The following is a 9,989-nucleotide window of genomic DNA, read 5'->3' as shown; positions in this document are numbered from 1 at the left end:
TGAAAGCACAAAGATCTAAAGTCAGATTCTAAATTTCACAGCACAACATGACCAGACAGAGGTGTTAACATCAGAAGGATCTTGAAAGTTTCCAAACTCGTCCCCCATCATAATGCTACATACTGAAAATGTGTACATACTGTTTAAGAAAATGAGAGGGGAAACAACATTTGTTTACATGAGAACATGCATATTCCAAGTTATGACATGATAAACTTTAATGTACATTCTAAAATGTAGTGAAAGGCACAAAAGAACCTTTCCTTATTAAAAAACAAAAAACAAAAAAAACACTACTTTTTAAGAAAGAGTGCGGTGGAGCCGATGGACACATCATGAACACTGAAAAGTGAAAGTGACATGACATACATTTGTGCTCTTCATTTAACCCATCCAAAGTGCACACACAGCAGTGAACACACACCGTGAACACACACCCAGAGCAGTGGGCAGCCATTTATGCTGCAGTACCCGGGGAGAAGTTGTGCCTTGCTCAAGGACACCTTATTTGTGGTGTTGAGGGTGGAGAGAGCGCTGGACATTCACTCCCCCACACCTACAGTTCCTGCCGCTGTAGCGAGCACATGGTGGGAGCAGCTGATCTTCACAAGTTTTTGCAGAGCCTCAATGGTGTATTTAATGCGCTGGAGGTGGTGGATGTTCACTGCATACAGACCCATTAGGAGTCTAAATGCCTTGGGGACATGGGAGATGTCAGTGATGAAAGGATGTCCAAATGAGACCAATGTTGGTTATTCCTTGGGAAGCACATCACATTGCTGTTCCTCAGTTACAATCAGAATGCCCTCTTCAATTTCTTTCTCAACATCCTTAATGTCACTGGATGGCTGGGAAAATAAAAAAATATTACATTACTTAATAGATTTATAAACAAATGAATACACATATGTACATACACTATTAAAGTTGTGTGTTAAAACACAGCTACCAATTAATGCAAAGTGTAATTCACCTTCAAGTGGAAGATATTTTGAAACATTTAACCAAAAATGAAAGTCAAAATTAAATGGTGCTCCTCAACGGTTTCGTTTAGAAACATTCAAAATAACTTCCTGTATTAAACTGTTAAAAGCCTGTACAAATTTCTTTGTTCTGCTGAACACAAAGAGTTTAAAATCCCATGGGAAGATAAGTGTAAAATACACCCCCAGAAACAACTATACTAAAAATGGGGGGAAATTATTTTCTTCACTGGTATTCTACATGATTTCTGAATGACATAAAATGTGACAAACCAATACAACATTCAGGTTTTTTTCTTAATCCAATTCTAAGTGTCTAATCGGTCACACCGTTTATACAATGATCAGAAAATATATTGGTGTAAATAGGTATTCCTTTTAAATAATAGTCTGTTGCACTGCATGTTCAGAGTAAAGCATGACTCTTAAAGGGTTGGTTAACCCATGTATGTTTTACTCACCCTCATGGCATCGTTAGTGTGTATTTCTTTCTTCTTTCAGACAAATCCAGTCGGATTATATAAAAAAATATTTATGGCAATAGGTGGGTGTTTTTTTCAACAGTCCAAAAGTAGTCAAATAATGTGCATCAATTCATAATAAAAAGTACCTCACATGGCTCTGAGAGGTGAATAAGGGCCTCCTGTAGCGAATCCATGTGTTTTTGTAAAAAAAATATACATATTTAAAATGTTATTCAAAACATATTTAAACACTTTTCTCTCACTTTCGTGAGAGCCATTCCGGGTGGATGAAAATAGGACATAGGGGTCATGCATGAACCGATGATTAGTGACGAACACGGAAGAGCGGAGGAGAGACAAAAATACGCCAATCACGAAGTAAAATCACAAAATTAGGCTTGCACGTATGATAGTCAGTGGAAGAGAAAAAAAGTGTTTACAACTTTTTAAATATGGATATTTTTCTTACAAAAAGCGCATCGATTTGCTACAGGAAGCCTTTATTCACCCCCCAGAGCCATGTGAGACACGTTTTATTGATGGATGGGTGCATTTTATTTGACTATTTTTGGACTGCTGAGAAAAAAACACACCTGTCTGCTGCCATTAAATAACTTGGAAGAGCCAGGACAATGTTTAATTCAACTCAGATCAGATTTGTCTGAAAGAAGAAAATCATATACACATAGGATGCCTTTGAATGAGTAAAACATGGCCTAATTTAAATTTTTTGGTGAAATAATCCTTTAAGCAAAGTTGCTAATGGCCAATATGCTAGCACTGAACATTTTTCAGGATTCAAAACAGTACTCAGCAAAATAATAAAGAATGGCTATGTCCATAAACAGGGTTTCTGGTGGTTTTATGAAGATAAATTCAACACTTTAAATACCAATTATAGAAAATTCACGGAATAAAACTGAAGGGAAAATAATGTCAAATTATGTTTTCTAAATTTTGAAGCTGTTTTCCAATGCAAATATCTACATTTTCGTAAAGGGTTCACCCAAAAAAGAAAAAGAAAGGAAGTTGTCATTTACTAAACCTCAAGTTGTTTTGAACCTGAATTAGTTTATTTCTGTTAGTCCCAGTCCCAGTTTCTTCTTCTTCTATTACCTGGACTACATCACTGCAGACTGATGGTGCTCAGATTGGTCATCCACAAGCGTAATCCCAGCAGTTATGTCCTTGATGAATTCCTGCGCAGAGCCTGTGTGCTTTAATAAAAACAAATGGATGCATTAAACAGGGCCTTACAAACGTAAAGCATATAGACTCCGATTAATGTGCATTTATAAATAAATAAATTTACTTACAACTTCGTCCAAGCTCTACTGTGTAAATGCCATTTCCATTATGTCTGCATATCATTTTGATGGATAACTGCAAAAGGACTCGCTGTGGTCCATTCACAGGATTATTGAATTCTGCTCTGAATCTTCAGTCATCCCAAAATATCATAAACATGAAAAATACAAAAACATGTTAAAACACTGTAAAATAATAAACATACATATAAATAAATCTTTACAGAGAGTCAAATGTATTGACAAGTTTGTATTAAATGCCAAAGACAAACTATACCATCCAGACGATGCTTTTAAATGACACAACACAGAATTATAACACAATAAAAGGAAATTTAACACATTTGTGTCGATCGTTATTGTATCTCTATTTATACAAGATATATGCTTTTATTCTAAAATATATAGATTTGAACGTATGCAATTTACTTATGACCGTATATTCACCATAGACTGTATAAAAACAGATATTCACGCAGCATTACACTGCCCAGCTAGCAAAAAATATCCGCACGGCTTCTTTTTGCCGCCGGCCCTAAGCTGTCGGCTATAGGTGCGTCCCGCTGGCGGGGATGAAACGTTTGCCGCCGAATACGTCACTCCCATTTCTTGCGAGATGCCGCCGGCGAAAAGCCGGCGGGCCGACTGCTTCATTTTCTTTGGCGGTTGCCTCCGTCTAATGGACCGCGGCCGGCTGGCGGCAAGCCGCTTTGAAATGCAAGGATTTCTACTAAAATCGACCAGCAGCCAAGGCTATGTTTAGCATGTTGGGAGTTAGAATGGAAGTGGAACTGACAGCATTTTAACTACTTTTCACATCTGAAGCGATTATAAAATCATAATAGCCTATATGTGAATTAAATCCCATATTATTATTATTATTATTATTTTTTTTTTTTAAGCCATTAGGGTTTATTCTTGACTCTTGATTCCATGATAAGGTACGGTTTAGGAAATTACATTTAAATTACTTTGAAACTCTGAAGCGATAGAGTAGCCTAATAGGCTATATGTAAAATTATTTTATGCACTTAGGTGAAAATTGTTTACATTTCTTTGATTTATGCACAATTGAGACATGCATAAACCAAAAATAATTCCTTTTGTAAAACTTACTTGGCAATAAATATCTTTCTGATTCTGATTAGGTTTTAAAATAGATATTTAATTCATGGTATGAACAATTTAGCTGAATAAATTGATGAAGTTAGACTTTTCACTAATGCCTGGCTACATCAGTGAACAGTGAAAGACATCTGCAACATGGCCAAAATCTTGGGTAGGTCTATACTTTATAATTTTTTATTAATTTGCAACCATGGTAATAGCCTATCATAAACAGGAAAATCTCTGTTTTGACCTGATCAGAAGGATAAACTAAAATCTAAAAGCTCCTCTGGTTTCACAGCTGCACTGGCAGATTTATGAAATATTTAGAAATATTTCGTCTTTCTGCCATTCCAGGAAATGTCATTTTATGTCTTTCATTTTTTTCCAACCTCGATTTTTTTTTTTTTTTTTTTTGACTTTTTACATGTATAAGGGATTAATTTGCAATTGCGACCTGTACAAATGTTTAAGACAGTAAAACACTTAAAAAAATGTAAACACATTATAAATGTTAGAAAGTATAGGTTTTCACCATTGCTGTGTTCAGGATTTTTTTTTGGGCGGAGCTAAAACGGTGGCTCGATGACGCACTGGAGCCACTGAGCTCCTGGCCCCTCCCCAAACAACATAACTAGAGCACACATTCGCGTCAGTTCGCCGTTCAATCGCGAGTTTCTGTGGACTACCATCGTTTAAGTAAGTACATGTTTCCTTAACGCAATATTATGTTTACATTGTTTTTAGTTTATCTTTGTAAAATCTGTAGTCATCTTTGTTCATGCCTTACTAGTCAAGCTAAAGTAAGGCTAAAGTAAGTTAGCCTTGTTTACAAAGTTGCCGCCATGTTACAATTAAAGGAACACTCCACCGTTTTTTGAAATAGGGCTTATTCACATTATTTCCTACATTTAGATAGGTGGGCAAATGCATTTTTGTGTCAGTGCATGCATTGTTTTAGTTTGACTGGGTCGGCGTTAGCTTAGCTTAGCACAATGAATGGAATCCTTTGTTGCCAGCTAGCATGGCCTGAGTAAAACACCGTCAAGCCAGCCGCGAGTGAAATTTATATGCGCGTGTATTAGTTGCGATCGCTCAACAGTCTGACGTGAGGATGAGAGCCAACATGAACTGGTGGTGTGAATGTGGGGGAATATGCCAATCTATGCCGACGGAAATAGAGTGTCTGTGCTGTAGAGAGTTGATGACCAGGCTCAACACGTCAGATCAAGATGAGCGTGCCCGAAGTTGTGTCACATCTACAGAGGATTTCACGGTGCTGATCTATTCTGCAGTACTCGATTTTTTTTCCGGTGTGACAAAGTGAACTGGAAAAAACGCCCCACGCCGAATGGACCAAATGGACAGCTGTCCACAGAGTAAGTGATTATTTTAATCATGACGCATGTATAGATCGACCCATATTATACCTGTATTCACATAGAGTTGATGTTTTCATGTGTTGCGTGATATCTCTGCGCCGAAGTAGCAGTGCTTCGCCTGTGCTTCCCCATAATATAGTCCCAAGTCAATATCTGCCTAGGAAATCGCCTAGTGTTAATCTGGATCACTATTTGTACTCGTTGTGGATACGCAGGCCACAAGAAGTAATTAGGTGGTTTTTTTTTTATTTTTTTGATCACTTTTACTCAGGCCATGCTAGCTGGCAACAAAGGATTCCATTAAGCCCTATTTCAAAAAACGGTGGAGTGTTCCTTTAACTTTCTGTAATAGCTACTTTGTTTCTTCCAGGCGTTGAGTTTTTCTTTTCTTCTAAGATACGTATGTTTATACGAGTGTGAGTACGTATGTGTTTTAAGTTAGTTTTGGTCAGTCGAATTAACTACAGTTACTTGTATGGACAATTATGCCGCCGCCCATGTGGTAATGTGGTTCCAGCAGTAGGTAGCAAAATCTACGACAAGACTGATCAGTATAACTTGTATTGTTTTCTAACTAAACCGAATGATGATACCAGTAACGTTAGGTTGTTTTCATTTGTTTGTTCCGACACGCACGCTGCTAGTCTAGTTCAGAGTGTTAGCTAACACATGCTGTTTTTTTCTACAGCATAGCTACTGTATATTCCTAACGTTAACAATGTGGTTTTGTTCACATTTTCTTGCAGATACCTTGACCGGAGCATAACTGGTTAACTTCACACAAGAGACCTACTGTTGGACAATCGTTTTGGCTTTAAAGGTAAATGCATTGTTAGTTACAATGTCTAGTTACTGGGCCAAAAGGAGACGAATATTGAAAGGAGTTGAGAGGGACAAACAGGAAATTGCAGCTGCAAACGATGCTCTACTTGCTGTTATTCCTGACTTTGACCAAGTAAATCCTCCTGTAAATGAACATCAACATGGAATGGCTTCAACAAGCCATGGACAAACTGTAACCCCTGAAGCACAGGAAATAACTGTTGATGAGGTGTATGAACCTAGTGAAATTTTTTCCTCAAGCACAGAAGATAGTGAGGAGGAAGACGATTGCCTAAGGACACAATTGGCAGGGTGGGCTATTGACAACATGATCCCCCATGTGGCACTGGGTAAGCTTTTAACCATTTTGTCCAAGGATCATCCAACCCTTCCTAAAGACCCAAGAACCCTTCTGAAAACAGTGACTTGTGTTAAAACAACAGAACTCTCAGGTGGTGTATACCATCACTCTGGAATTGAAAGTGGAATACTATCGCAGTTTTTAGTGTCTCCTGAATTGCAGAAGTTGACGTCAGTTTCAATGCAAGTTAATGTTGATGGACTTCCACTTTTCAAAAGCTCAAATGCCCAGTTCTGGCCAGTTCTTGGTTTAATTGAGCAATACGTGTGTAATGTCCAACAAAACAAACTTCCATTTGTCATTGGTCTCTATTATGGGAAGAAGAAGCCAAGCAGCCTTCACTTTTTGAATCCTTTTGTAGAAGAGGCACAGCGACTTGAAGCGGAAGGAGTTCTGTTTGAAAGGAGAGCACTTCCTTTCAAAATATCAACATTTATCTGTGACGCCCCTGCTCGTGCACTTGTTCGAAATGTGAAAGGTCACAGTGGATATTATGGGTGTGACAAGTGTGTTCAAAAGGGGGTCCACTACGAGAACAGGATGACCTTTCCTCAAACAGATTCTGCTCCAAGATTAGACCATGCAGTCCGTGATGAACTTTCTGATGACAGTCATCAGTGTGGAGAAACGCCATTGGCATTGTTGTCTGTTGGTTTGGTCACCCAGTTCCCACTGGATTATATGCATCTGGTATGCCTTGGAGTGACAAGAAAGTTGTTGCATCTTTGGCTAAAGGGACGGCGGCTGACAAGATTTTCGCCCAGCATGGTAAAAGAGCTCTCCAGAGTACTCCTGACCTTCACACCTCATGTTCCGTGCGAGTTCAACAGGAAGCAACGATCCATGGAAGATGTTGAGCGTTGGAAAGCTACAGAATTCAGGCAGTTCCTCTTGTACACTGGACCAGTCAGCTTAAAAGGCCTTGTACCAACTCAAGTGTACAACAACTTCATGCTGCTTTCAGTTGGCATCACCATCCTACTGAATGTGTCCCTGTGTGCTGACCTTGCAGACTATGCACACAGAATATTGGTTCTCTTTGTTGATCACTGCAGCAAGCTTTATGGAAAAGAACATGTGACATACAACATGCATGGATTGGTGCACCTGAGCCAAGATGCCAAAAAGTATGGCGTCCTTGATAACATATCATGCTTCCCATTTGAAAACTTCCTTGGGTGTCTGAAAAAACTGTTGCGCAAGCCTGCACAACCACTGGAGCAGGTTGTTCGCCGATTGTCAGAGAGAAGTCAGCACAGAAGAACAAACATCTCCAAAACAAGGTCCTTGAGAGAGCACAACCATGGACCACTTCTCAACGGTCTTTCTGTGAAAAAGCAGTATGAGGAGTGTTACTTTCAAGACTTTGTTGTGAAACGTTCAGAGGGAGACAACTGTGTCCTGTTGGAAAATAAAGACATAGTTGTTATACAGAATGTCGTCGTTGATGAAATGGACAACACTTTGCTCATCTACAAGAGGTTCCGGAACATGGTCGATTTCTTCACTTACCCTGTGGAATCTTCCAAGCTAGGCATTTTTCATTTATCTGGCCTGTCAGAAACACTCCGCTTTACCCATATAGCAAATGTGCAGAAGAAATATTATCTTCTTCCTTGCCTGGATGGAAAGGCTGGTTTTCCGTTGATCCACTTGTAAAAATGACTGCTTTTTTTGAAGGGGTGAGAATTTAATTTATTTTGCCTGGAAATTAATCAATTTTTACTTTATGCACGTTTTTCTTCTATTTTAGATGCTGTTTGCCATTGTTCAGTTTATTGATGAGGAGGATCAGCCATTTGCAGTGGTTCCGCAAGTGTGGCTCAGCGAGGGCATGTGCTATTGGCCCCCATTTAACCTCCGCAAAAAAGACAAAGGCAACAATTTAGCCATCCGCTGCACGCCTCCACACAGCACCTGGGAGAAACATCATTTTAAGTTTATGAAGGGAGCAGGTAAATGGTTCTGACTTATGCATTTGATTTTCCTGCATTTCATCTGTGTATTTTCTTTGTCTGTTTATGGTGGATAACTGACTTTCATTCATTATTCCCTGCTCTAGAATGTTGGCAAGAGGCGATGAGATATTTGGTGCGCTTCCAAACAGGTTCTAGTGTTGAAACGACGGACGATGACAAGAAGAGAAAGAGAAAGAGAATCTCAAATTCCAAGTACAGACCCCAGGCCTCTTCTGATGAAGAGGAGTCTAGTCTTCCAGATGCACCAGCAGTGCTGTCGTTTGGACAACCTCTTTTGAGCTTTGAAAACATTGTTCCTGGTAACAAGGTTTCAGTGCTGCCCGATGCTCCAGAAGTTGCATCGATTCCAGAAAACCAGGAAAATGTTGTGCCATCTGTAGACTTCAGAGGTGGTATGTAAAACTGCTGTGATGCTTGATTTGTGATCCTGCCACTAAACTATACCCTTTGTTAGATTTTCAAATTTCTGTTTCCTCTTTCTCAGAACCAGGTTTCTCCCCAGAAATTCAGACTCCACTTCACAGAGCCAAGAGTTTGAGTACAAGTAAGTGATGTTATTTGTGACGTTTTTTTGTCTTGGAAACTATTGCTTCTATTTAAGATAAGGAATCCTTTAATCATAATCTGTTTTTCATTAGGACACTTGACTGGTTACTCGCCGCAGCAGTTTCTGGATGAAAGGTGTCGAGGTGTGTTGTACATTCCATTAGCATTGCACAGTTCAATTATAGTTTCATTACTGAATATGCAATACTCTGCACTGAAGTTAAAGCTGTTATGTTTGCTCTTCCAGCTCGTCAAGTACTAAGCTTTACACCCCCAGCAGCAAATTTACCCTGGCAGCATATGGGTGAAAACGCTGGAGGTATGTAATATGTTGCGCTAAACTAAGTGTTCCATTTTAAGTCCAATTCATTAAATGTATGCAATAACTTCAAACATATTTTTACGTCAATGATTATCAATAGGAGAAAGTCATCGCTCTGTAATTGGCCCTTGGACTCCCCTGGCATCTCGTGTACAGCATGAAGTTTTCAGCTATGAAGGTATATTTTAGGCCTATGTCTTAGTGTCCAGTGTTTTAAAAGTATTGAAAATAGTGCCTTTAGGTGTTTTTTTTTTTGTTGTTGTTTTGTTTTTTAATGTAGATTTCCAGAGACTCCAGAATGAAAAACAAGCCGTGATGGAGGAGAACCAAGCCCTTAGGGAGGAGAACCAAGCTCTGAGGGAGGAGAACCAAGCTCTGAGGGAGGAGAACCAAGCTCTGAGGGAAAGCACTGCACGAGCAGGTAAGAACATGCACAAAAAAGTCAAACTTAGGAAAGAGTATGTGATGTATGTACAAAATTACCATATGCCTTTCATTTTGTAGCTTCGGATGACAGCGGCTCACTTCAAGAGCAGGTGAAGCAAGTTGGGACAATGTTGAAGACGTTTGCTCGCACTGGGCAATCAGGTACAACTTGCAAACAACACCTGTGGTTGTTGGTTTAATTCCCACTGGGGCCACCTATACATGTAGTAGACCTAGATATAAATGTAGTTTAGTATATAGTTTAGTAGTTGAGGGACCAGGACTGACTA

The 9,989-nt window shown here is 39.2% G+C and overlaps 1 protein-coding gene and 1 long non-coding RNA gene across 14 annotated transcripts in view; one reads left to right on the top strand and one right to left on the bottom strand.

Annotated features, from left to right (window-relative positions):
- Window positions 1-9,989, bottom strand: part of LOC128015465 (uncharacterized) — a 21,530-nt gene continuing 11,541 nt past the window's right edge. Inside the window, exons 2-4 of one of the 2 annotated variants that reach the window (XR_008183915.1) lie at window positions 2,764-2,885; window positions 2,564-2,664; window positions 1-848 (exon numbers count right to left, since the gene is read on the bottom strand). This is a non-coding gene — a long non-coding RNA (uncharacterized LOC128015465). Of the gene's footprint in view, window positions 849-2,563; window positions 2,665-2,763; window positions 3,236-9,989 lie in introns of those variants that run through there. The other variant, XR_008183914.1, reaches the window with a different exon arrangement.
- LOC128015461 (uncharacterized) overlaps window positions 3,650-9,989 on the top strand; it is a 7,898-nt gene continuing 1,558 nt past the window's right edge. For 2 of the 12 annotated variants that reach the window (XR_008183912.1, XM_052599295.1), the window contains exons 1-9: window positions 4,961-5,137; window positions 8,180-8,381; window positions 8,489-8,797; window positions 8,890-8,949; window positions 9,044-9,094; window positions 9,199-9,270; window positions 9,374-9,451; window positions 9,554-9,694; window positions 9,778-9,861. Coding sequence is in view for 11 of the 12 variants with exons in the window: in XM_052599295.1 (XP_052455255.1) it covers window positions 4,976-5,137; window positions 8,180-8,381; window positions 8,489-8,797; window positions 8,890-8,949; window positions 9,044-9,094; window positions 9,199-9,270; window positions 9,374-9,451; window positions 9,554-9,694; window positions 9,778-9,861 (1,159 nt within the window). In the remaining variant the exon portion in view is untranslated. Of the gene's footprint in view, window positions 4,561-4,595; window positions 4,676-4,960; window positions 5,241-5,989; window positions 6,247-6,685; window positions 8,109-8,179; window positions 8,382-8,488; window positions 8,798-8,889; window positions 8,950-9,043; window positions 9,095-9,198; window positions 9,271-9,373; window positions 9,452-9,553; window positions 9,695-9,777; window positions 9,862-9,989 lie in introns of those variants that run through there. The other 10 variants (XM_052599302.1, XM_052599306.1, XM_052599297.1 and 7 more) reach the window with 10 other exon arrangements.

The sequence above is a fragment of the Carassius gibelio genome, chromosome A6 (genome assembly GCF_023724105.1).
Source record: "Carassius gibelio isolate Cgi1373 ecotype wild population from Czech Republic chromosome A6, carGib1.2-hapl.c, whole genome shotgun sequence".
Classification (NCBI taxonomy): domain Eukaryota; kingdom Metazoa; phylum Chordata; class Actinopteri; order Cypriniformes; family Cyprinidae; genus Carassius; species Carassius gibelio.
Note: the sequence above shows the minus strand (reverse complement) of the source record. Positions and strands in the feature narration are given on the sequence as shown.